Source organism: Capra hircus, chromosome 14, assembly GCF_001704415.2.
Source record: "Capra hircus breed San Clemente chromosome 14, ASM170441v1, whole genome shotgun sequence".
NCBI classification, from domain to species: Eukaryota; Metazoa; Chordata; class Mammalia; order Artiodactyla; family Bovidae; genus Capra; species Capra hircus.
In genome coordinates, this window is record NC_030821.1 from 66,905,442 (window position 1) to 66,932,402 (window position 26,961).

The following is a 26,961-nucleotide window of genomic DNA, read 5'->3' on the forward strand; positions in this document are numbered from 1 at the left end:
GCGCACACCTACATCTCCCCATCTCACTTTCTCACTCATTTCCAAAGACACGCTCTAGTCAGTGTAAGGATGACATGTCCAGAGGAACCTGGCTTTCTAGCTTTTGTGCAGCTACTTAACTACTCTACCGGCTGAGATTAGGGCGGCAAACTGACGGCAGTTCATTAATGAACCTGTCACATAAGGACGAAGGATGACTGAGGGAGGAAAACTCCTGTTTCCTTGAGTGAAAGCACCTCTTGCTAAAAGGCATTTCAGAATGAAAGTTTTCTTCAGTGAAAGAAGCATGATAAATGGGCTAATGAAAAGCACTGTCCAGAACAGCCAAAGAACAGACCCATTTAGAAATAATGATAAACCCGAAATGATGTATTTTTGGTTTGATGGCCAAAGAAAGAAGAGTGGCTTTCTTGGGGCAACCAAGTTACCAGAAATAATTAAAAAAAAAAACCCATAGCATTCTTCTCTCACAACGTACCTTCATGATAGCCTCGAGATAAGCGGTCCAAATCTTCTGGGTTTTAGCAATGGCGGAAAAGTAAATTTTATTCGAGTTTGCTGAAAGGTTAAAATATGAGTTTCTATTTAGTAAATTTGGAAAGGCTACAGTGTTCTCTCGACCTCAGGCCCATTTTAGAACACTTACCTACAATGCTTTTTAGGGGGCTGACGGCATTCATGAGGGTTTTTAAAGTCTCCTGCACAGTTCTGTCTCGCAAGATAATTTTCTGAAACATGCTGAGGAAATTCTAAAACGAGAAGGCATGATCAAAGAACCAAATATAATGAATAAAATGAACAAATGCTCCAGTTAACTCAAAGGCTACACAGAACACAGACAAGCCTCATTCACACAAAGCTACAAATAAGACGATGGGGAAGACACAACTTCCGGTTCCCATCAGAAACATCCCCTGCTGGGAGGAGTTGCTGGTTTCCAAGATGAAATTCACAAAAACTGTCTACCGGTAAAAATACTATGCTGGCCAAAGAGATTCTAGTTTATTCTCAGTTCTTCTCTATTTAACAGGAATTATATAAATATGCCTGATGTCAGGATAGGAAAGCACAAAAGAAAAGCTTAAACCATCTACTCCCTTCTTCCCCAGGACAGCGGAACACACATGGACACCCGAAGGCTCACCTGTAACTCTTTGACAATCATAAAGCACAGAAGCCTGTCTAACCCGTTCAGGCCGAAAGTCCCCAAGGTGTTTTGGATTTCTGAGAAAAGGCGGCTGCTGGTCACTTCTTGATGGGTTTTCATGTCATACCAAGTGTTCAGCTGGTCAATGTGACATGTCATTCTAAAACATAAACAAAACAAACTCAAAACCCAAAAGCAGCTCAGAATTCACCCTGAATGGATGAGGGATGCAATAGGATTAGGGGCATTGGATAGGAAGAACAATGGTTTCATGATCTGTTTTAATAACCCCTGCATCTGGGCAGCCAAGACATCTCATGGTGAATGTCCGATGGGCCAGGAAGGTGAAATTCAGTTAAGTCACCTCTTTCTGCCCTTGCTACGTCACCAGTTTGAATGATGTGTTTCCACTGGGTTGGGTAGTTGAGTCATGTCTCAAGGACAAGGCTAGATTCAGTCACCAGGCTGGAAGACTTCAGAGCCCCATTACCTCTCTGGAGGGTCTTCCTGTAAATATCCAGAGACTGTGGATGAAACAGTGTCTTGTGCCACTTCCGGCTGGGTAAGAAAGGAACTTTGAATCCTCATGCCCTCACGTCTGAGGCCATGATGACAGAGCCATTTCCTCTTTCCTTCTCGTCCTGGTCATTGACCAACAATTCCCTTTGAGACTCAGGAGCGTGACGATGGTGATGATAAAAACTGACAACATTTACTGAGGACTGCCTATGTGTCAGGCCCTGGGCCAGACCCTTCCGAATGCTCTCTCTTTATCCTCAGAATAGCGCTGTGATGTACAAGCTGTTTGACTTTCACTTTATACATGAAATAACTGAGTCCTGGACAGGCCTGATTCTAACACCACACCCACAACCACCAAGATTCTCAAATGTTCGCATGGGGATCTTAAATCAATGGTGCCAGTGTGCGTTTTCAGTTGCTTCAGTCACGCATGGCTCTTTGAGACCCTATGGACTGCAGTCCGCCAGGGTCCTCTGTCCATAAGATTCCCAGGCAAGAATACCGGAGTGGTTGCCATGTCCTCCTCCACGGGTTCTTCCAACCCAGGGATTGAATCCCCACCTTCTGTGCCTCTTGCATTGCAGGATTCTTTACCCACTGAGCCACATGGCAAGCCTTAAGTCAATGGTAGAACATGTTTAAAAAAACAGATCTCAAGATCCCATTTCTGGAGGGTTGGATTGAGTATGTGTGGGGTAGAATCCTAGCCTCTACTTTCAACAGCCCCCACAAAATTATACGGCCCCAGTCCTCAGAGCCAATACATATCTTTACTGAAATGAGGCTTGGGAGGGAATTAAGAGGCTCAGGAGCGAGGGAATTTTAAATTTGGAACTAGATGCAAGAGCAAGATGGCTTCCAGAGCAGCAGTGTACTTTCAGGCTGCAAAATGTCCTGCTTCCACCACTCAGTGTGGGCACTTTGTGTCACCTGAGAGGCTCCCAATTTTGATGCCATACATGACATGGAAATCCCAGTCATGCTTAATCCTGTCTGCCAGTATTAAGCTGGCACTAGGTGCGTGAGGCAGACAGGTTTCTAGGAGGGCTTCCAAGATCAACCCATGGGGACTGAGAAAGGAGAAGTCCCAAAACATTTTGGATCACTTTTTTTGGCCCGAAAGTCACGGACCAAACCCATTTCTGCCGAAGGTGACATACGGTTTGTCAAGTTTCTTAAGTTCTGACAGAAAATCAGCCTGAATGTGAAGGCAGTATAGAGAAGACATGTCATGAGGACATTTAACTTGCACAAAGTCAACTTCACCTGCATCGCTGGACTGGGAAAGAAGAGATACCGCCTTTCCCTGGGAAACCACATGGGTCATTCCACTGAGCAGGCACAGGCCCAGGGGTGAACACGAGAGCGGACAGAAGCCTGCTCTCCCCTTAGTAGGGCTTAGTACCAGCTGTTTCATCAGAGGCGCAACTGAAGAAAAATGACGACTCCGCTGGACTTACTGAGACAGACAGTGTGCAAGTCCCCACTGTGGTGCCCACCTGTAGTATTCTCAGTAGCCATTTGGACTCTATGAGGTTCTCACCCATGTGACTGTATATATAATCTGTAAGTCACTGTTGCCCTTGAATGACACAGGCTTTAAGATTTGGGCCCCAGAGTCAGAGGGCCTGGTATGTACTCTGGGGCCACCATTTATTAACTTCTGGGCAAGTGACTGAGCTTTTTTGTGCCTTGGTTACTTTGAGAAGCACAGGGGATGAATAATGGTGCCTACCCCTTTAGACTGTTGTGATGGGCAAGCAAAGGGATGTGTGTCAGGGCCCAGGAGGAGCACACAAGCTGAGTGCTCAAGAAATGCTGGGTCTTCCGCAAAAAGTGCCTAAGGGTAGGGCTGAGAAACAAGAAGGTCATCTTAGAAGTGCAAGGTGTGACCTGGCACGTGCAAGGCCAGTGACTGCAATGGGGGAGTAGGTCATGAGTAACAGGAAAAATTTGAAATTTAAAGTTTTAATAAACCAGGTAGTCCACAGACCCAGGTAATGTTAGCTAGAAAGAAACAGAGGCATAGACTAAAATAAGAGGTGGCTGAACAGACCTTCTAATTGTTTTCATTTATGTGTCTTTGGACTGGGGTGACCTCAGTCACACTGAGGAAAACATGCAGTCCCAGAAAAAGTAAACTTAATCAACCCACGAGAAAGGCTCCAGCGATGGCAGGAACAAGGATATGATCTGAGTAGAAGTCAAGGATATGATCGTTATGTTTAGAGACTTGCTGTCCAGTGGAATTGAGGTATACCTACTTTGGGTCTGTGATTCGCAAGATTTCTCTGCAGAGTCGACCAATAAATGTTACAGACTCGTCCACAGGGGTAAACTTTGGTATTGGAATATGAGTAGACTGGTACATACTTTGCCAATCTTGAATCTAGAAAAAAAAAAAAAAAGAACCCCAAGGACATATATAATTAGTCCATCTTTGATAAGTTAACCTAGTTATCCTTTTCTCACATAGTTTTACAAGGATAATGTTGCATGAATAGTGAATATAAATGGCTCCTTGATTTTGAAGAAGAAATTTTAAAAACTGTAGTAACAGCCTCCCAGAAATAACATGTATAATATTTATTAAAAAAATAAATAACTGTGAAAAAGTGAGGTGATTGAGGAGAAGTAGGAAAAGACGCAGGAATTTCTTACTTTCTGTCTTACAAGTTGACAATGTAATAATAAACATCCAAAATATAGGGCTGGAAGATACACAATCTTTTGAAAATGTCACCTGAATCATGTCAATTCCCTAATTAAAAACCTGTGAGTGACTCCTTGTTAATTACTAAGATCGGTCTTCTCAGCTGTGACACTTAAGAATGTGGTGCTCAAATAATCCAACAGAAAATAGGCAAAGGACTAGACATTTCTCCAAAGAAGATATAACCTGGTAGATAAGCGCGTGAAAAGATGCTCAACATCATTGGTCATGATGGAAATGCAAATCAAAACCACAATGAAATACCACTCAGACTCACTAGGATGGTTGTAATCAAAAAGAAAAAAAGAGAAAATTAACAAGTGTTGGCGAGGATGTGGAAACCTAGAACCCTCAGACACTGCTGGTGGGAACAAACAAATGGTGCAGGCACTGTGGGAAACAGCTTGGTGGTTTGCAAGTTAAATGCAGAACTACTAAATGAGCCAGCATGTAGGTACACACTCTTGGGTATATACTCTGACCCAACCTAGATGAGCTCCTAAGTCTTTGGAACTCCTGAGTACCTGGTTTACAATGACTATACCAGATGGTTTCATTCTGTAGCCACGTAATTAAGTCTGCTTTCTCCTAAGGACAGTAAACTTGGAGAGGTCAGGGGTCACAGAAACCTTTCTGCAACCCTCACAGCTCCTGAAGTTACTCTGAAGGCATTCGTGACTCTGCAGTGGTTATGGAATTTTAGTAATTATTTAAACAAACTTTGTTGTTGGCATTTCTGAGGTTTGGGGCATGTCAGAAGTGATATATAGTCAAGAATATTAAAATCTGTTTAGATACCTTTGTTCTTAAGAAGTTATTACACTCTTGTTCCACATTGTAATTTATGATACGAGATACTTCTTCCTGCCAGATCTTCAGACCATAAATGTTGACATAGTCCTGAATATATTCAAAAGAACGATGGAATCCATCCATGGTAGCTCCCAGCTCTTTCAGCTTGGGCATCAGTTCACTCGGCTGTGTGAAAGAAGAAGCAGAAAGCTGTTAGACTGGCACAGTCTGTCAACCGCCAATGCCGACATGAGACTGTCAAGGAAATCCCAGTGAGAGGCCACTGTGACAGCTGAAGACAGCTCTGGAAATACTTATTCCTGCCTCATTGAGAGTGGGTGGTGATTTATGCCAGGCATCCAATAAAGAATTTATTTCATTCATTTGGGAAGAAAGCCTCATATAAAAGAATATAAAAAATGAGTATCAGTGATTTCTCTCATGATTTGATGACTCTAATCTTAATTTTAAATTGAATTTACTGATATGATTTCAGATGTAAATTTCAGGCCTGCTCGTTCTCTCTTGAGAAAAATGATCATATTCTCTAGAATATGATCAAGCAAAAGAAAAAAATTACAGCCTTTGTAGTTCCAGTCTGCTTTACGCTTAACAAATTCTTTTCACTACGAGAAGGAACCTGGAATCATAAACATCAGTTAAATTCTTAAACTTGAAGTGAAGGAAAGGGCTGAGTTTAAAAAGCGTTTTCTTATAATATGAATGCTTATAAGATAGGATCAAGGATGGGATGGGGTGGGAGGTAGGAGGGAGGTTCAACAGGGAGGGGACATATGTCTGTCTATGGCTGATTTACCTTGATGGTTAGAAACCAACACAATTCTGTAAAGCAATTATCCTTCAATTAAATAAATTAATAAAAAACCCCACCAGAATAAAAAAAAAAAGATAGGATCAAAAAGCACATCAGGTGATTGTACTGAACATGATACAGTAGATATACGTTAGATAGGAAGAAAGGTCTTGTTCCTGTTCAAAATGACATTCTAGAACATTCTGCAAGCTGAGTCAAGGGCAAGGACAGACTCACTCTGCTGATCGGGTACCTTGGCTCGGGGGTTGAAGATCAAACCCCTATGAAGGGCAAAAGCAACACGCTTAACCAGTTCCTTCCTGATTCCATCCTCCAGCAGTTGTTTTGGATCCACCTAAATGCAAATTGAAAAGCATTAAATGTCAGTGAGGAAAAGCTCAGTCTAGGAGAAACACAGAGGAAAGACAGTCTCCAGAATCTGTAGGGGAGCACTTCTCTACCTCAATCCTAAATGATTAGGATTTCCCCCCCCCTTTCCTGCCCCTCTTTGATCTTGTGCAGCTCGGATAGAATTATTGAAACCTGTTACCTTGGTAGGACTTAGTTTATCTCAGCAACATTCATGACAATTTTACATGTCATTTCTAAGATGATAGGTATGGAAAGTTTTAAATCGCCTCACATTTTGATCATTTCCTTAAAAGTGCCTTTTCTTATCACCAGGAGGAGACAGTGGACTGAATGGCTTGCATTGGAATTTAGTGCCCATCTCTCATCTGCAAGTTATCTAAGGGCATCTATAATCATACGGGCAAAGTCACTTGGGGCTGGACCTCTGCAGATTCAACAATTCTTTTTTCTTTCAGCATATTCAGGATGCTGTTTGTAATTAGAGAGATAAAATAGGAAAGAAATCTGCTATTTAACTCTATAGCTTATTTTGCTGATTCGTTTTTTCTATAATGAGAAAGCTTTTGTTATTCCCTAAAAGTCTGTCAAATCTATAAAACATGAAATAGTTTTAATACAGTCCTGTGAATTCTCTAAGACATGTTTCTTTTAATTTGTCAAGACTTATTATTTTAAAAAGTCATAAAGAAAATTGATGGGTTCCATCTGGATTTGATGATATTTAAACTTTAAGGAGGATAACTGGAATGAAAAAGTTCCTGAAAATACAGAGGCCAGAGGAACTTGCTGAACTACAGTGTGATCACGCAGTCATTGAAAGCCAGACCAAGGAGAAACAACAGGTCAAGACCTAGAATTCTTCAACAGACAAACTGTAAGGAAAGAAAGGAATGAAGGAGGAATCTGAGGAGTAAATCAGTCTTAAAAGACATACATTTTTTTATAATGGGCAAATCTGAACTAAAGTGTCTACAGATTTAATTCTGGGTAATAAAACTACAAACAGAGAGACTGGGATTAGGTCAGGGCCCACAAGGAGGATCCTGGGGTGGGAGCTGGCTCAACTGTATCTCTGGGCTTGAGAGGTGGTGAGAGTGAGTGGTCTTTATCTCACACTAACCCATCAAGCTACACAATTGTTTCTATAGCGTTTGGCATCTATGCTGTATTTCATAAGAAACGAGTAAATTATAAACAAATACAGTCAATGAAAACAAATTCAAGCAGGTACAATGAAATTTTCAATGAAAACAGCCCTTATAAAAACAGATTTCATGAAAAAGAGTTCAATGTTTTCATGAATCTCATGGTCTTAAAGGGCCCTTCCCATTCTCCCCAGACTTCCACCAACCAACCTGTGGAGTGCTCACGGGGAAAGACCCTGTCACACAGCTCCTTCCTTGCATTCTGTCTACCCTCTGTGGTTAACAGCAGTTAACAGTTTTCACATGGGTCCCCCAGGCCCTCCTCTATTAATTTAGATATGTATTTGTTCTTAAATACATTCATTAAAAAATCTAAACGGTCACTTGGTAGTTCTATGTCTAGCGTTCTACGGAATCTCCACTGTGTTCTCCATGGTGGCTGTGCGGTCTACGCATCTGCAGGGGAGCAATGGAGAGGCAGACGTGGAGGGCAGACCTGGGGACAGTGCAGGAAGGAGGGGTGGGATGAATGGAGAGAACATTCTGGAAACATACACCTTACCATACGTAAAACAGCAAGAGGGAATTAGCTGTGTGACACCGGGAGCTCAACCCATGGCTCTGTGACAACCTAAGGGGGTGGGAGATGGGAAGGGGGTTCAGAAGGGAGGGGACAGATGTATACCTGTGACTGATTCGTGTTGATGTATGGCAGAAACCAACACAATATTGTAAAGCAATTATCCTCCAAGAAAAAAAACGTCTAAATGGGATAAAAATATTGGGTTGGCCAAAAAGTTCATCTGGACCAATCTAGTCCTAGGATTTATCTGTAAGAGGTTATGAAAAGTCTGAATGAAATTTTCGGTCAATCCAATATGAACATATATATACTACATGTTGTTCTATCGTTGCGTTTCCACTCTACATTCTGGAAATTTCTTGGTGGTAAGTTATTTTTGAATGGCAGGAAAGTAATCCACAGTGTGACTGCACCATGATATATTCAGCCATTCTTTCCCTCATAAAATGCGTAGGCTATTTCTATTACTTTGGCTACATCTAACAATGGACATTGTATGTGCATCTGTGTATATCTCACTTGTTTTAACTCATATTTACTGAAATGAATTAAAACTCTTTGAAAGGGTTTGAAATAGGTCCATAGCATTCAAAGATTACAGATTACTGAAGGCCATGGGATCCCACATAAAGCCCTGAGCTGTTGAACTGGCAGAGACAACGTAAGCTTAAAGGATGTCAAGATGACATTCCCTCTGCACTTATTGGTACTTCCCTGGTGACTCAGATGATAAAGAATCTGCCTGTAATGCGGGAGACCTGGGTTCGACCCTTGAGGAATGCAACCCAGTCCAGTATTCTTACTTGGGAAATCCCATGGACAGAGGAACCTGGCGGACTACAGTCCATAGGGCTGCAAAGAGTCCGACATGACTGAGCAACTAACACTAACATACTTGCGCTTATTAAGTAAAAGATTCTGGTAAGAGATTTACATTTTTCTTAAGCAGTCCTTCCCTTGATAATTATTGCTAATTACTCGGTTTTATTACATCCAACTAGTCACTTTGTATTTAAGACTAACCTGGTCCTAGGATGTATCATCACATAAAGATGAGTGAGAAGTGATAACCTGTCTGTGTACTCTCTGAATATCAACTGACTTAAACCGGCATCAGGCCTAAATCAAATTTAATAGAGTCTAATAATACTACAGGGCTAGAATGGTATTTCTTTACTACATTTCTAGAAACAACATAGAAAAGTTCTGTTTCTATTTAGGTTCATTTCCTGTATTTTCTTGGATTTCATTAACACAAATGTTATATCCAGCAATTCAATGAAGATTCTTTAGAAAATTGGAAATGTTAAGATTCTATTGATGTCAGATAAATGGAAAAATAAATAAGAGCACCACGAACTGAGTGGGTGCATCACTAGTCATCTTAGGATTACAAATTATAATAAAACAGCAATGATATACCACTTTAGACCCGTCTGGAGAACAAAAATTAGGAAGCGGATCATGGCTAGTGTTGGCCAAAATGGGGATAGATACACAGGAAACAAGTCATGTGAGAAGGCAATCTGGCTGTACTGAGACAAATTAAGTACAAATGTGCCCTAAGACTCCGACCCACTCCTGGATTTCAGCACAATTCTTGCACAGGCCTACGTGGGGACATGTTCAGAGATGCTCATCTAGACATTGCTGATGCTAACAGGAAGCACAGGTATGAAAATGAGCAGCATCTGTGCCCTGGGGAACAGCTAAATAAAACGTGAAATTCTTTGCAGCAGGAAGAAGTAACCAACCATCTCACTACAACATAAATAAATCCTGAAAGCAATAACTAGTGAGAAATGTTAGAAAAAGAATGAGGCTTTGTAGCAGAATATGATTTAGAGAAATCAAAAATGTGCACACATAAAATACTACTACTTGCTAAAAATAAGGAGACTTGCATATTTATGGACAGAAATCAAATAGAGTGGGTGCTGTGGGGTCTGGGGGTGGGTATCAGGAGAAGAGAAAGAAAAAGAGAGGAGCTTGCATATACTGGTGATGGCAATGGCCTGTGGTCAGAGGTTTACCATGATCTCAGCTCTCTGCACCTGGGGTGCGGCATAAAAACATTAAAGAGAAAGAAAGGTTGCAGGCAAGGAGGAAAGAGACAGTAAGTGATCAAGTAAGCAAGCTTCTTTGCTTAAGGGAACTGAATTATTGTTTTGTTATTACAAAAATTCAATAAAAATTTTTTTCTTAGTGTTTAGGAATTCCTGGGTCTTATGAAAAATGAGGATAATAATGCTTTCTCCTTCTCTGTTCATAAGTGACTAAAGTGAAAATCAAACACTGTATGTGAGATAGTGGGGGGCATAAGATGGATGACAGTACCCCCACAGGATAAACTCCGCCAAAATCCAAATGACAGAGAGGCTTATTATGAGGCCACAGAGACCAGCATTAAGACCATTACCTTGATGATGCCGACTAAAGTTGTCTTCATCATTAAGATGCCTTCAGTAAAAATGGAAATAGCATGAGTAAGCTTGGCAACCTTCAACAAAGAAAAAGAGGTTAATGAAGCACTTCTCATAAAAGACCCATCACTTCTATGGGAAGCTAAAATAACTGGTAATAGTTCTGAAAGGGCAAAGCCAAGAGAACAAGCATGTAGCTTGAAAGCACCTGCGTGTACATGTCCTGGTCAGAAATAAGGCTCTGTGGTGTTGACCACTGTCAGACCTACCGGGTGACTGAGTCAGAAGATGTTCAATCATTCTTTACCCTTTGATCAATCACTTCCCCTTCTTTGGGCCTCAGTATTTCACACATGAGATGAAAGCAGTACTCAGTGATATAGATGATACCTTCCAAAATCAAAGGGCTCATGGAGACACAGAAAAGGTAATCTCCCTTTTACTGCAGTCCACATTCTTTTCAAACAATGCTGGGAGGCACTGAAAAGATTGACTGAGGCTATATTCTTGAGTTAGAATCAATGTGGAAATTCTGAGCTTAATGATCTCAATGCCTAATGAAACTTCTGGAGTTGTGTCAAAGGATGTGAAATTGATGCTGGTTATCACATTTTCAAATTTTACTTGATTTTACTTTTCAGGTCTCTAAGTTTAGGGAGAAAGAAAAGCAGAGGCATTTGGGAAAAACTACTTCTGAGACTGCTTAATTGTGGAATGGCCTTAGATATCTGCCTGTTTGAAGTGGTTTATGGAATATGGATTACTTTGTTCATGGAATATGGGTGATTTTGAACCACTGAGTCATGAATCAAGACCGTTCAAAAGAAAAGTGACCAACTGAGTTCCACTCCCTCTGAGAACATTCAGGCAGGTGGGGCCTTGAATGATACCAGGACACTGTAAAGAATGAAGGTAAGCCTGCACTAAAATAACAAAACCTGGTTACCATTGAGCGAGCAGAAAAATAAATCAGAACTGATCCGGGGGTCTTGGGGATACGCAGAGTTGTGCTATTTCATGGGGGTTAAACATCAAAAGGCAGATGTTAAAGGGACACACCACCTCGTATCGCGGGCCGAGCTGAGCGTAGTCCCTCAGCTTGTCTTTGTCCAGCCGGGTGGGCACTTCAATGATATCGTGAGTCTGAAGCTTTATGATCTTTAGAAGGGAAGTAAACATGCTTTCTGGAATAATCTGCAACACCTTTAGTGAAAGGGAAAAGAGGAAAAACAAGTGAGCCTCCTATTTTCTCTTCCTTAGTTTGACAGATGGTAGGACAACAGTAAAAAGGGTGTCCATTTATTAATCTGCAGGAAAGGGTGCTGGGGGGCTCTCACAAGCATTCTTTTAGTAACTACTCCCATGCACAGGGCTACGTTCCTTCAAACACAAATTGCTCACAGATTATGAGTAGGAAAAAGTTAAAAATCATACTTCAGGTGTTTGGAACAGCTCTGATATTGGCCTGGACTTAGGAAAACTTCATAATCAGATACAAACCTTGGAACACTCTCATTTGGATTTTACTGCCGCTGGAGCCGCTAATGACTTTTTCCACACCTTCTCTAACTTTATTTCTGGAAAAAAACAATCTGTCTAATGTCTTCAGTTATGGCGCTGTTGGTGCTCTAATCTTACTTCTTTTAATCATTCTTCCTTGTATTGTCAGGATTCTTCGGCAGAGCATTCAGAAGCTCTCGACTGAATTGCACCTGATTATTTTACAAAAAACAAAAAAGGGGGAAATGCCGGGAGCCAGCGTGAGGAACTCTGCCCATGGCAAAGGTCATGAGGAAGGAGGCTTGGCATACGCAAAGGTGTGATCAAGCCTCAGGAAAACCCCTGTTCCTGAGTATCTACCCCAAAACCAGAGTCTGTTTTATGCTCTTACCTACACCTCTGACTTTACAGGGGGCTCTCCCCCATAAACGTTTCTCTCGGAGAAGGAGTAAGCGTGCAGCTCCGAGGCAATAAAAATTCCTGGGCATGACAAGAGTGTTTCAGCTTACGGACTCCTCTGAAGGTTATCTAGCCCGCCTGTATAGGTTCGTCCGGCCACATGTGATTGTTTACAGCCTCCCAACCTGAGAGGCATGAGATGTTTTAGACTTTAGTTCAGTTCAGTTCAGTCGCTCAGTTGTGTCTGACTCTTTGCGACCCCATGAATCGCAGCACGCCAGGCCTCCCTGTCCATCACCAACTCCCGGAGTTCACTCAGACTCAAGTCCATCGAGTCAGTGATGCCATCCAGCCATCTCATCCTTGGTCGTCCCCTTCTCCTCCTGCCCCCAATCCCTCCCAGCATCACAGTCTTTTCCAGTGAGTCAGCTCTTCTCATGAGGTGGCCAAAGTACTGGAGTTTCAGCTTCAGCATCAGTCCTTCCAATGAACACCTAGGACTGATCTCCTTTAGAATTGACTGGCTGGATCTCTTTGCAGTCCATGGGACTCTCAAGAGTCTTCTCCAACACCACAGTTCAAAAGCATCAATTCTTCGGCGCTCAGCCTTCTTCACAGTCCAACTCTCACATCCATACATGATCACAGGAAAAACCATAGCCTTGACTAGACGGACCTTAGTCGGCAAAGTAATGTCTCTGCTTTTGAATATGCTATCTAGGTTGGTCATAACTTTTCTTCCAAGGAGTAAGCGTCTTTTAATTTCATGGCTGCAGTCACCATCTGCAGTGATTTTGGAGCCCCAAAAAATAAAGTCTCACACTGTTTCCACTGTTTCCCCATCTATCATGAAGTGATGGGACCGGATGCCATGATCTTCGTGTTCTGAATGTTGAGCTTTAAGCCAACTTTTTCACTCTCCTCTTTCACTTTCATCAAGAGGTTTTTTAGCTCCTCTTCACTTTCTGCTATAAGGGTGGTGTCATCTGCATATCTGAGGTGATTGATATTTCTCCCGGCAATCTTGATTCCAGCTTGTGTTTCTTCCAGTCCAGCATTTCTCATGATGTACTCTGCATAGAAGTTAAATAAGCAGGGTGACAATATACAGCCTTGACGCACTCCTTTTCCTATTTGGAACCAGTCTGTTCCATGTCCAGTTCTAACTGTTGCTTCCTGACCTGCATACAGATTTCTCAAGAGGCAGGTTAGGTGGTCTGGTATTCCCATCTCTCTCAGAATCTTCTACAGTTTATTGTGATCTACACAGTCAAAGCCTTTGGCATAGTCAATAAAGCAGAAATAGATGTTTTTCTGGAACTCTCTTGCTTTTTCCATGATCCAGCGGATGTTGGCAATTTGACCTCTGGGTACTCTGCCTTTTCTAAAACCAGCTTGAACATCAGGGAGTTCACGGTTCACATATTGCTGAAGCCTGGCTTGGAGAATTTTGAGCATTACTTTACTAGCATGTAAGATGAGTGCAATTGTGAGGTAGTTTGAGCATTCTTTGGAACTCCCTTTCTTTGGGATTGGAATGAAAACTGACCTTTTCCAGTCCTGTGGCCACTGCTGAGTTTTCCAAATTTGCTGGCATATTGAATGCAACACTTTCACAGCATCATCTTTCGGGATTTGAAACAACTCAACTGGAATTCCATCACCTCCACTGGCTTTGTTCGTAGTGATGCTTTCCAAGGCCCACCTGACTTCACTTTTCAAGATGTCTGGCTCTAGATTAGTGATCACAGCACCATGATTATCTGGGTCGTGAAGATCTTTTTTGTACAGTTCTTCCGTGTATTCTTGCCACCTCTTCAGGCAAATTCTTTTGGGGAGTTGGAAATTATTAGTATAGTGGGTTGGTTAGGAATTATATTGGTGAAGGGTTTTTTCATTTGTTGTGCCAATAGTTGCTGCTAATTCCCTGCCCTGGGTGTGACAAGGGATTTCTCAGGTCAAACCTCTCTGCTGACAGACTAGCTTGTGTGACAAGATTATCCATACTCCTGCCACTAGGCACATGATTGTTTACCACCTCTCAACCATAAATAGCACAGACAGTTTTGGAGAATTTTGAGAGTCTTAATTAGCATAGGGCTTTTCTCATTGTTGAGTCAATGATTGCCGCCAGGCCTCCATATCCTTAGGCACCTGGGAATATATTAATCAATGTATTTGGAATATAGAAAAGGAAATATAGTAGTTTTTAAGGTTAGCAATACTAGACTTTTTGAGTTAATGAATTTTCTCTTTTGTAATAGATCACTGTACTTTGTTATAAATCACTGTGTCCTTGCTATGTAAAAATGTAAATTTATCACTATCTTAAGACTAAATAGATCTTAAGGGGAACATTGGTGAAAGGATTTTCACTTGTGAGGTTGATGTTTGCTGCTAAATCTCCATGTTCCCTGCCCTTATAATGGATATAACTAGCATATAGGAGAAATAAGTATTAACCTTTAAGATTAATCATGTTAACCTTGGGTTAAATAAATTCCTTTCTTGATTGTAACTTACTACACCCTCATCCTATAGGAATGCAACTTTATTTGGAGGGTGGTGCCTGGTTTAAGAAAAAAAACCCTTGGAAGACATAAGTTTTTTGGTTATCAGAAAGAAAGGATCATAAAATGTCAGCAGGTCTCATGGCCAGAAGATGATTTAAAATCCCTAAGATCTTTTCATGTGAAGCACCTGATTTTGATAAGGTCAGGACTGCTGACCCCCGCGTGACTCTGTATTCATCCCTATGTGTAACAAAAGGTATATAAGCAAACCCAAAAATAAAGAAATGGGATCAGTTTTTGGAAAGACTAATTCCCCCATGTTGTTTCTTTCTTGCTCCTCGTTTTTCTGGCTGAATTCCCATCTGCAGCATGGATGCTATTCCATGTAAACCAAGTTATTCAGCCTCTTTTTCTCCACTAATTTTCCTACTACACTATCCATTTCTAATCTCTCTATATGTCTGTAATTAAATATGTATTTTTCCAAGGACGCCGACTCCGTCCCCACCTTCGAATCACCCTGGATCCACCGGGGCTGGACCCTGGCAAGATAAAGCTAAGTCTCCTAGAAATGCTGTAAAAGATGTATCACTCCCACATTATAAATTTTTCAAAAGCTGAGATTCAGAGATGTTAAGTAACATGGCTGCAGAGCCCTCAGCTAGTACATGACACAGGACAATTTTGAATCCAGGCCTGTGTGGCTCTGCTACTGCTGCTGCTAAGTGGCTTCAGTCATGTCCAACTCTGTGCGACCCCAGAGATGGCAGCCCATAAGGTCCCCCATCCCTGGGATTCTCCAGGCAAGAACACTGGAGTGGGTTGCCATTTCCTTTTCCAATGCATGAAAGTGAAAGTGAAGTCGCTCAGTCGTGTCTGACTCTTAGCGACCCTAAGGACTGCAGCCTACCAGGCTCCTCCGTCCATGGGATTTTCCAGGCAAGAGTACAGGAGTGGGGTGCCATTTTGTGGCTTTAAGTTACACCATAAGTTATTGAAATAAGGACCGAAATTCTCCTGAAAACTTTAAGTTCCAATTAGTCACAGTTACCAACTGTGACTTTGAGGAAGCTACCAAGATCTATGTTTCTCAATCTCTACACCTATAAAATGGGGGTTAATACCATCAGCATTTAAAAAATAAGTATAAAAGTTCTTTGAAAGTAAAAACGTATCTGCACACCCACAGTACCAGTAAGAATAAATTTATTTTCAGGTATGGAAAATTTCAGGAATCAAATTAAGAATTAAGGAAAAGTATATATAACTACTATGTATACAACAGATAAACAACAAGGACCTACTACAGAGCATGGTCTTGTAATAATCTATGTATATATGTACAACCAAATCATTTTGCTGCATACTTGAAGCTAATACATCATAAATTAAGTACACTTCACTAAAAAAAAAAGGCGTAAGGGAAAGGAATGACAGGTGTACTTTTTTTCAGGGCCCCAAGCACATCATTTGTATTTAAAATAGCAGTTGCTACTGCTACTGATAAGTTGCTTCAGTCGTGTCTGACTCTGTGCGACCCCACAGATGGCAGCCCACCAGGCTCCCCTGTCCCTGAGATTCTCCAGGCAAGAACACTGGAGTGGGTTGCCATTTCCTTCTCCAATGCATGAAAGTAAAAAGTGAAAGTGAAGTCGCTCAGTCGTGGCCAACTCTTAGCGACCCCATGGACTGCAGCCTACCAGGCTCCTCCGTCCATGGCATTTTCCAGGCAAGAGTACTGGAGCGGGGTGCCATTGCCTGTATTTAAAACAGCAGTTAGTTTGCCATTAAAATAAGTATCACCTTGATGCATTTCTTACCTTTCTCACATAGGACACCAATTCACCAGAATAATATTGAGACACGCTGAGAAGGTCAGGGCTATTTGCTTGATTAATACGGAGAAGGGGCAGGTCAAGGGCAGAGGCAAGCTGGAAGGAAAATAAGACACCACTGTTTCTCTGTTTCAAAAAGTCCTCGAAATCTCTTTCTTGAAGCAGTAACATACAACGAAGCTCCTAGGCTTTGCTCAAAAGACAACAATGACTAAACTTCATCAGTTCACAGTTTCTGACAAGGATATAATGTAAAATGACAGGTATCTGCTACAGCAGCGGCTCTCAAGTTGTGGTCGCTGGACCAGCAGCATCAGCATCACCTGAGATCTTGTTAGAGATGCTGATTCTCAAGCCTCACATAGGTATACTTCATCAGAAGCTCCGGGGGTGGGGCCCAGCAATCTGGCTGTGACACGTCTTCCAGGTGATTATCCTACATGCTCAAGTTTGAGCCACTGAACTACAGAAGGCAGCTACTTCTCTATGGAGACCGGACATTCTGACTGATGGACTACACATTGAGTCTAATCTAAGATGACATGGCTTGTAAGAAGTGCCATTATTTGATGCACTGCTCAAAACAACAACAACAAAAAAACACCACATGCTGACAACTAAATTATGATATGCCATCATCTACAACCCATCTCAGTCACAGAAATGTTAAAATATGAAAGTGCCTCTCAGACTTGATATGTATGGTAATTTCATCAGAAGACATTGAGTAAATTATTTGTTCATTTATCACTAAACCAAATTACCTTGAGAGAAGGGTCAATCCATGCCTGTTTTGTTCACCATTATTACCTAATCTTTTTATTTTTTATTTCTTGGCTGAACCATGTGGCATGTGAGATCTTAGTTCCCTGACCAGGGATTGAACCCATGTCCCCTGCATTGGAAGCTTGGAGTCTTAACCACTGAATCACCAAGGAAGTCCCCTTCCCTAATCTTTAGAGGAGATCTTAGAATATAGAAGCTCAACAAGAATTTTTTTAAGTGAGGCAGTAAAAGGATTTTATTCATGTCTAGGGAATAAAGGATGTACATTTTTTAGTATCTCGGTAAAACTAATAAAAAATCAATTTCATTAAAAACAATTTTTCTAAGACATCCCAACATCTATTTTGAATTTAAACTTTATTTTTCACATCTTTTGCCAACTACACTCTCATGAAAAATTTGCTGAAAGCTTTCAGTCTATAAAAATACTTAAAGTTGTCCAACTTTCTGAAAGGATGAGATCTTGGACTGAATTAATGAATGAGGTAAAAATGAAGGTCAACGCTTGCTCAGAAACTGCCCATGTGATCTTCCTGCTCCTTGCTTACCTTGAGGAACGTGGCTCTGAGCTTAGTGACCATGGATGGGCTCACCCTTATGCTCTCCTGCATGATAGCCGTGAAACTGCAAAAAGACACCAGTGGTAAGATGACGCTCACAGTGGCTCCCACCAGGGACCGGCATCAGGCTGCCCACATTACCTGTCAATCAACTGCCAAGCAAAAGAAAGGTCCCCGATGATCTGCATTGTGATCAGGACCTCCTCTTTGATGTTAATGGTTCGGATCATTTGGTGGAGAAACTTGCGCGTATCAGCAAGAAACTGACACACTTGCAGATTTGATTCGAGCTGGTGAAATTCTTGAACCTGAGGTGCATAAACACACTGGATTTTAAACTTCTGAACGGCCTGCATGGTGCTCATTGTTCTTTGAAAACACTTCAAGTAAAGCACACTACTTAACTAACATTCTTGGCAAAATTTTAATTTCAAAATATAATTTCTGAAATGTACAAGCCAAGTCAGAAAACAACACATGTATTTCTAGAATTAAAAAATGTTCCGTTATTTCTTATTCTGTACATATATAACACAATAAGCAAATACTCCCAGTTTCCACTTCTGTATCAATCAACATATATTGGAAAATTCTAATTCTGCAGATTTGCTGGCTAGCTAAAAAACAAAATAAGTCATGCCACAACCAAGGAGTGAGCACTTGTACATTTTTAAGTTCTTTTGATGAACTTTAATAAATAATGATTCCACAGTGTTCTGACATTTTAAAGTGTATAATTCAGTGGGCATGGGCTACATGCCAAAAGAAATAACGCAAAAGAGAAAAAGCACCCAGATTTATAACATTGTTTACAGTTGTACTCTCGACTAGAAAATCCAAAAACAACCAAAATAGAAACAGCACAAGTGAGCAATTGTTCCGGAATGGTTATGGAAACTGGCATGCTAACAGTGGAGCATTATACTGTGCTGCCGTAATAGTGGCCAGCCTAAAACCCTTGCAAAAATAAGAAAGAGCTTATAAGAAAAGGATGAATGCATACATATCACTTGGACAGGGTTCCAGGTGAGGATGGATGATTTTTGTTTTTAGATAATAGAGTATATGCTTATTGTTCTGATGCTTTTGTTTATTTTCCTGGTTAAACATACAAGTTTTAAGAGTGTGGAAGTAAGATCCTCTTTTGACAATCATTTTTCAGTAGATAAAAAACGAACTTTTCTTTTCCAGAAAAGAAAACACATTATTTTTAAGCATATGATCATTATACAACTATTTTTATTTTTGTGTATCCTCTTCTAGCTTTTCTCCCACGGCACGCATTTTTTACAAACCTAAAAATGGTGCATATAATGGAAATTTGCTTTTGTTTTTACCTCCTTATCATAGTTTTCCCAATGTCTCTATATTGTCTTCATGATTAGTTTTTCAAGACTACATACATGTTTCTGCAAGTTGAAATATCATAAATTTCACTACCATTCTCTTTATCATTTAGTTATTTTCCCAATTTTAGGGCACTGTATACAAAAGTGAACATATTCACTTACACTGCTTTTACTTCTGATGAAACAGTCTTTTAAATATGTTTCCAGGACTGCTGTGTAGGTCAAACATATGGTTCACGATCCAAGAACTATCATTTAAAGACCTTCCTTACCTCTTCCAAAGCCTGTATTAGCTGCACAGTTTTTCTGCCCGCGGCGGTAGAATCATCATAATTTAGTGATAATATTTGTTTCGAAATCTCTCTGAACCAAGCTTGAAGATTTTCTATTAATATAGAAACAAGAAAAGACTACTGAAATCCCAGAACAACCGTAGCAGTGGCTGTGGCTTTAATTATCTTTCCCAAGTCCAGTTCTTACAAAGCTTTCACTATGTATCTATCAACTGTTCTCAGGAATTCTCCAAATTCTAACAACAAAAATGCCTGAGGCATGTGACCTAGTAAAAGCGATGAAACTTTCTACACAGAGTTTATAACACCTGGCAGAGAGGGTACATGTAAACTGATGTGTGCAAAGATGGCAGTGGGGGAGGGGAGGAGTCGGGGAGGAACTGCAGGATTTCCACAGAGCTGGGAGGATGGGTGAAGGTCTGCAGGGGCAGAGCGGGGAGAGGGATTAACTGTCCTTAGATGAAGAGACGGGATACAGCAGAAACTTTGGGGCAAAAGGGCAATGGCACATTTTGGAGGGCAAAGTGGGACCAACGTGTAGGAGAGCGACGTGTGAGTGGTGAGCTGTGGGGAGTCTGAATGGATTAGGGGGTGCCATTTGCACTCACAAACCAGTTGGCATTTCTTAAAGCAGAGATGGTGAGTACCGTTAACATGCTCTGAGACCCTCAGTGTATCAGGTAAGGGTTTAAGCTTCGTTTCATCTTACCTTCACAAAAATCTATGGAGTGGAATTAAAAGCCGTTTCTCAGATAAGAATGCTGATACCTGGAGATATTAAGAGTCTCTGTGGCTTAGAGTCACTTAATGAAATAGTCAGGGTATGCAAACTGTTCAGAGTCAAAGCCTTTGCTCTTCTCACCTCACCAAGTTAAAAAAGCTGAAGGTTTTTTGTGTGTCATCAATGGGATAATTTCACTTCAATAAAAGCACTTAAAAGCTTATAATCTAAGTTATTTTAAGAAGTGACATCTGGGTTCCCTGGTTGCTCAGTAGTTAAGGATCCACCTGCCAATGCTGGAGATGTGGGTTTGACCCTTGATCCGCGAGGATCCCACATACTGAGCAACTAAGCCCATGTGCCACAAATACTAGAGCGTAGCCTCCACTTGCCAAACTAGAGAAAAGCATGAGCAGCAACGAAGACCCAGCATAGTCAAAAATAAGTACATAAAAGTATTAAAAAAAAAAAAAAGATTTGACATAGAGTGGGAGGGAGGTCACAGAGGGAGGGGATATAGGGACACATATAGCTGATTCACTTTGTTGCACAGCATAAACACAACACTGTAAAGAAATTACACTCTAATAAAAAAACTGACATGAAGAAAACTAGTTGCAATTTTAAACTTTTTTTTTTTGTAGGACCAAAGGACAGCTATGCTATACAAGAAAGTACAAAGAATTTGGAGTCTGAGGTGATGGTTGAGATCCAGGCTTTGTACCTTTGTTACTTTTGGCTAGTGATTACTTTTTAAAGCTTTGGTCTCTGTATACATAAAATAAGGATAAAGATGTTTATCTCACAGGGTTGTAAGGATCAAACAAGAAGTATTTGTGAAAGTACTTCCTAAACTGAAATATGCTATATAGCCAGAAAAAGTACAGTATATTGTTTTGAAAGATCTTTGAAACAATGCTTGTATTTGTAAGAACCTGCAACCATGAAATTAAAGATGCTTACTGCTTGGAAGGAAAGTTATGACGAACCTAGATAGCATATTGAAAAGCAAAGACATTACTTTGCCAACACAGGTCCGTCTAGTCAAGGCTATGGTTTTTCCAGTAGTCATGTATGGATGTGAGAGTTGGACTGTGAAGAAGGCTGAGTGCCGAAGAATTGATGCTTTTGAACTGTGGTGTTGGAGAAGACTTGAGAGTCCCTTGGACTGCAAGGAGATCCAACCAGTCCATTCTAACGGAGATCAGTCCTGGGTGTTCTTTGGAAGGACTGATGCTAAAGCTGAAACTCTAATACTCTGGCCACCTCATGTGAAGAGTCGACTCATTGGAAAAGACTCTGATGCTGGGAGGGATTGAGGGCAGGAGAAGGGGATGACAGAGGATGAGATGGCTGGATGGCATCACCAACTCAATGGACGAAAGTTTGAGTGAACTCCTGGAGTTGGTGATGGACAGGGAGGCCTGGCGTGCTGCAATTCATGGGGTCGCAAAGAGTCGGACACGACTGAGTGACTGAACTGAAAAGAGACTAGAATAGAGATAAATGTGCCTGATTTTAGACAACTTATCTGGTTAGATTGGTACCAGAGGTTCTTTGTTTTTTTAAGATACAGTATGGTGATCTGTGAAACCTGTTGCCAATTTATATCATATCATCAAAAACTGGCCAACTTTTTTCAATAGGAGGGAATAACTTTCATGATCTTCTCAGGTGGCTACTTCTCCCAAGAAAATTAATAATTGCTAACACAGATGATATCTAAGAGTCTTGTGTTCCAATCCTGATTGGGTCTTCTTCACTGACACACCTGCCATCTAGTGGCAGAAGAGGGGACCTGCAGACTGCTTTGAAACAACTCTGCGTGTGTGAATTCAGTTGCTCAATCTTCATGACCCCATGGACTGTAGCCTGCTAGGCTCCTCTGTCCATAAAGTTTTTCAGGGAAGAATACTGGAGTCAGTTGCCATTTCCTGCTTCTTGGGATCTTCCTAACGGAGGGATTGAAGCCAGGTCTCCTGCACTGCAGGCAGATTCTTTACCATCTGAGTCACCAGGGAAGCTTCAGTAGGAATAACAACATAATTTGGAAATATATTTTGGATTGACCATTCAGCATCAAATAAATCAACAAGAGCCAAATACAGTAATCACAAGTTTATACTGACTATGAATAGCAGAGTTACATTTTTTAATAAAAACCTATACTATTAACCAATTCTACTGTATAATTAACTTTATCAGAAATAAATTTGACAGTTAAAACAAATATCAAGGCTAAGAAAAAATAGTTTGTCACCTTAAAACTCAGAATGGTCTTTCAGGGGCAATTTGAAAGGATCCTATCTATACAAAAGTTTGAAGTGATAGCACAATTTTCCTATAGGTATAATTTCCTAAAAAAGCAAGATCAAAATTGTCAAAGTTAAACCTAAGCTGTGGCTATGTTGGGCTTCTCAGGTGGTGCAAAGAACCCACCTGCCAATGCAGGAGATAGGTTCAATCCCTGAGTCAGGAAGATCCCCTGGAGTAGGAAATGGCAACCCGTTCCAGTATTCTTTCCTGGAAAATCCCACGGACCGAGGAGCCTGGAAGGCTACAGTCCATGGGGCTGCAAAGACTGAGGGACTGAGACAGACACACACAGACACACACACACACAGACACACAAGTTGTTTCAAAACAGTCTGCAGGTCCCCTATTGTGCCACTAGATGGCAAGTGCGTCAGTGAAGAAGCAGCAAACAGGATTGGCACACAAGACTCCTAGGTATCATCTATTTAGTGGTTATTAATATTCTTGGGAGAAGTATCCTTCTGAGAGGATGATGAAAGTTATTACCTCCCCCAGTGCAAATAAAATGACACACTAAAGGCACTAGCTTTGTATACTGTGGTGGTAGGTGGAGGATCATGACTCTAAGCCCCAGTTTAGCCTCCAATTTTTTATATCATATGTGAGAAACCTGAAGTTGAGAGAGAATATGAGATTTCCCAAGGGAGCACCAGGCTAGAGCAGCCAAAACTAAACTTCTGATCTTCATCAACAACACCACAGCACACAGTAACATCACAATAATGACTTTTTACTCTGCTGGTTTCTAATAAACTGTGTACACATTTCAAATACACTGATGTTTCCTCTCCAGCAATTACCATTTTTCTCCACTCTGGTTAGAGGTTTGACTCCTGAAAAGACATCAGCAAGCTCCATCATCCGCTCTGAGCCCTCCTTCTTGTAATGCTCCCATTTGGCCTGCTTTTCTGAAAGCATTTGCTTGAACATCTATTGAAGAGACAGACGAGATTTACTGATTTTAAGAGAAAAATCCAGCTTAGGCAGTTTACTAAGAAAGCCTGAGTCAAACCCAGTTTATTATAAAAATAGGTACCTAAAATCAACATCATTCTGATGCCATCTCTTAAGCATCAATACTTACAAATTGCGGGGTAAAAAAGCTAGACCATCTCTCAGATGGTGGCTCTCAGACTAATTAAGGCAAAGTGAGTGTTGGTTCTGAATGAGCTTCAAGGTCTGCAGCTAGTTCAGAGGCCACCTGATCCAAACTCCCAAAGTTTCTGTAGAACCTGGTCACCCCCAGGTGTCTGCCATTCTTATCATGCCCATGTGCTGTGCTTAGTCGCTCAGTCGTGTCTAACGGTTTGCAACCCCATGAACTGTAGCCCATCAGGCCCCTCTGATTCTCCAGGTAAAAATACTCGAGTGGATTGCCGCGCCCTCCTCCAGGGGATCTTCATAACCCAGGGATCAAACCCAGGTCTCCTGTATTGCAGGCAGATTCTTTACCATCTGAGCCACCAGGGAAGCCCAATTATGCCCATGGAGGCTTTTTAAGGAGTAAAACCAGCACAGAATTTCCTTTTGTGAACTCAAATCCCTGAAGTCCTTAGGTCAAGTTTGTTTAAATGTAAACTACCACCTTATTTAGGCCTTTCCAATAGGTTTTCATGGCTTTTAAGATGAAGACGACTATCCTGCAAGGCCCAGCACCGGCTGGCTCCTGCCCACCTGTCAACCTCACTTCCTAACACCTTTCTGTTGTGTTCTCCCCCCTCCAGCCAGCTGATCTTTCAGGCCTGAACTGGCCAGGCTCTCCCCTCCCTGAGGGGACTGAGACAGAGTCCGTCTTCCCTGTGCAATGGTCTCCATCACGCTCCCCATCTCTGTCTTAGCTAACTCTGGCAGGTCCCTTTCTCAGCGTCCTTCAAAAGCTCCTGCTGCCCTTCTCAGGGAAGTCATGAAAGCCAGGACAGGATCCTTTCTTTCAGGTGGAGAACTATGTTCCTCTCCTTTAGAGCATACACCTCAGCTTTTATTTACATTTTCATTTGTGTAATTCTCTGTTTACTATCCACATTCCTCATTAGACCATAACCTCCATAATCTGGGGCATTTTTTCCCCATCACTGTATCCCTAAATAACAGTAGAGACTAAATGCCTGTTAAATGTTTAATCTCATCCTTTGAATATAAGAATTATCTCAGACAGCTAGAATCTTTAGCTTGAATCAAAGACACAGGTACAAAAATCCTAATTGCTAAAAAAAGAAAAATTAAGCATTAAGAAAAGATTTTGGTGGTTACTTATTCAGTATTTTTACCTCTTTGAGTATAAACTCAAATTGTGCAGTATCCAACAGCAATTGAAAGAGGATCTTGGGATTGTACCTCGAGTCTGTTAGAATCTGGTCCTTGATTTGACGAAGGCGTTTGTTGTTTGGGTCACAGGCTAGACATGTGGAGAAAAGAGTTTCCAATTTACTAAATGTGTAGAAAATACCTATAATAAGTAAGATGGATTCTGAAATACTTTCATTTCCCTTCTTTTAAGCATTTAAAAAGTAATAAGAAAAATGCATATCAATGATGGAGTGTAAAATAAATTGTATCTATGCTAGAGGAAGTACAATTGAACTGCTAAATATAACGTTGAATCTGACATAGAATGTCATCATGATATACTGTTGAATGAAAAAGAGCAAAGTGAGAACAGTGTTTCCAAAGTTTGTAAGTATCCTGTGGTTGGTTGGTTATCGACTGTCTGTGGGTCAGTGCTTTTGGCACTAATGATGGGTCGAGCCTTTTGGCACTATTTCCTAAGTAAGTGGCCTCCTTGTGTCCTGTCTGAAGTTGCTTATGTTGGGCACTGATCTCTGCCATTCAGCTATGGACAGGTGTACAGAAAAGATTTAACACAGCAGGCCTGAGACTGCCATCTTCAAAAAGGCCTGTTTGCAAGGTTGGCTCTTGGCTGGCATTTGGGAATTTGGATTTTGGAAGGGTTCCCACCATTTTGAGAACTGATAAGAATGGCCCACCATGCTTTAACTCTTTGTACAAACATGTGCTTCATGATGTGCACCTGCTTTCCTTCTGGGAGTCTGGAATGTTGGTACCTGCCACGTAGAGGCTATCTTAAGGAGCACCCCCTGCCCCCAACAAAAACCACGGACACAGTTTCTAATGGGCTTCCCTGGTTGACATTTACTCATGCTGTCACAACTCATTGCGAGGGGAACCAAATGGACCCTGTGTGACTCCACTTGGAGAGAACTCTTAAGAGCTTGTGCCTCGTTTCACCCCAGGCACCTCTGCCCTGTGCCGATTGTGCTATCTTTCTGCTGTTGCAAATCAGAGCCATAAGTACATACGCTGAGCCTAGTAAAGCATGGAACTTGGGACGTCCTTGGGGACCAGTGACACAACAAGAGGAGTAGGGTCACGACACAGAGATGTGGCGCTTTCAAACCAGAAGAACCAGGCCTGACACCATTCTCATGCTCTTTGTAAAGGCATGACTGATACTCAGAGCTTTCTGGATTATCCACCACCTAGACCTGGAGAGTGTATGGTTACTAGGCTAAGGTCACAAAATTAGGCGGTGATTGACCGAGGCATAAGTCACCAGATGTCTTGATTTTCTGGTCAGTGTATCAGTTGCCAAGATAAATCATTTCAAATAAAATAAACATGTTTAAAAATATATAGAATAAAGAATTATGCTATTTGCTGAAACTGATTTATGGGGTCAATTATTTATGCAAGAAAGGAAAAGAAAAAATAGGATAAGGCAAAATATTTACACGTAAAAGCTATTCAGACTGCAAATAAAGTCAAAATAAAGTTCATAGCCATTAAGGTACCAGGTCCCTCACAGTTGCTCTAGTATCACCATGCTTGTTCAGGCTTTCTGAGCCCTCCTGCCGGCATCTTAGGATGTCCGGCATGTACAGAATGACCACGCTTTACAAGCACATATCACGGGTGTTTTTGGTGCTTCAGTTATGGTGAAGCTTGAGCAAGGTTATTTTATATATTGATTTCCAAGTTACTCCATCAGGAAGAGACGCATGACAACCTGGAGAAGGGCTCAGTTTTCATGGGAAACTGCAGAGTTCTGATTTACCAAGCATTCTCCAGAAGCCCCTAGGAAGAAATATACTGGAACTGATGACATTGATCACACAGAGACCATTTTTCAGCTTCAGGTTTGCCTAACTTAAAAAACAAAA

The 26,961-nt window shown here is 41.2% G+C and overlaps 1 protein-coding gene across 1 annotated transcript in view; it reads right to left on the minus strand.

The window, feature by feature from the left end:
• The window catches only part of KIAA0196 (KIAA0196 ortholog), a 55,858-nt gene that overhangs the window by 12,061 nt on the left and 16,836 nt on the right, over window positions 1-26,961 (minus strand). The window contains exons 10-23 of the mRNA XM_018058559.1: window positions 25,051-25,178; window positions 23,584-23,713; window positions 19,726-19,838; window positions 18,246-18,412; window positions 18,093-18,168; window positions 16,744-16,854; window positions 11,574-11,714; window positions 10,508-10,588; window positions 6,242-6,343; window positions 5,181-5,360; window positions 3,934-4,058; window positions 1,145-1,307; window positions 647-749; window positions 479-558 (exon numbers count right to left, since the gene is read on the minus strand). Of these exons, the coding sequence (XP_017914048.1) occupies window positions 479-558; window positions 647-749; window positions 1,145-1,307; window positions 3,934-4,058; window positions 5,181-5,360; window positions 6,242-6,343; window positions 10,508-10,588; window positions 11,574-11,714; window positions 16,744-16,854; window positions 18,093-18,168; window positions 18,246-18,412; window positions 19,726-19,838; window positions 23,584-23,713; window positions 25,051-25,178 (1,700 nt within the window). The remainder of the gene's footprint in view (window positions 1-478; window positions 559-646; window positions 750-1,144; window positions 1,308-3,933; window positions 4,059-5,180; window positions 5,361-6,241; window positions 6,344-10,507; window positions 10,589-11,573; window positions 11,715-16,743; window positions 16,855-18,092; window positions 18,169-18,245; window positions 18,413-19,725; window positions 19,839-23,583; window positions 23,714-25,050; window positions 25,179-26,961) is intronic.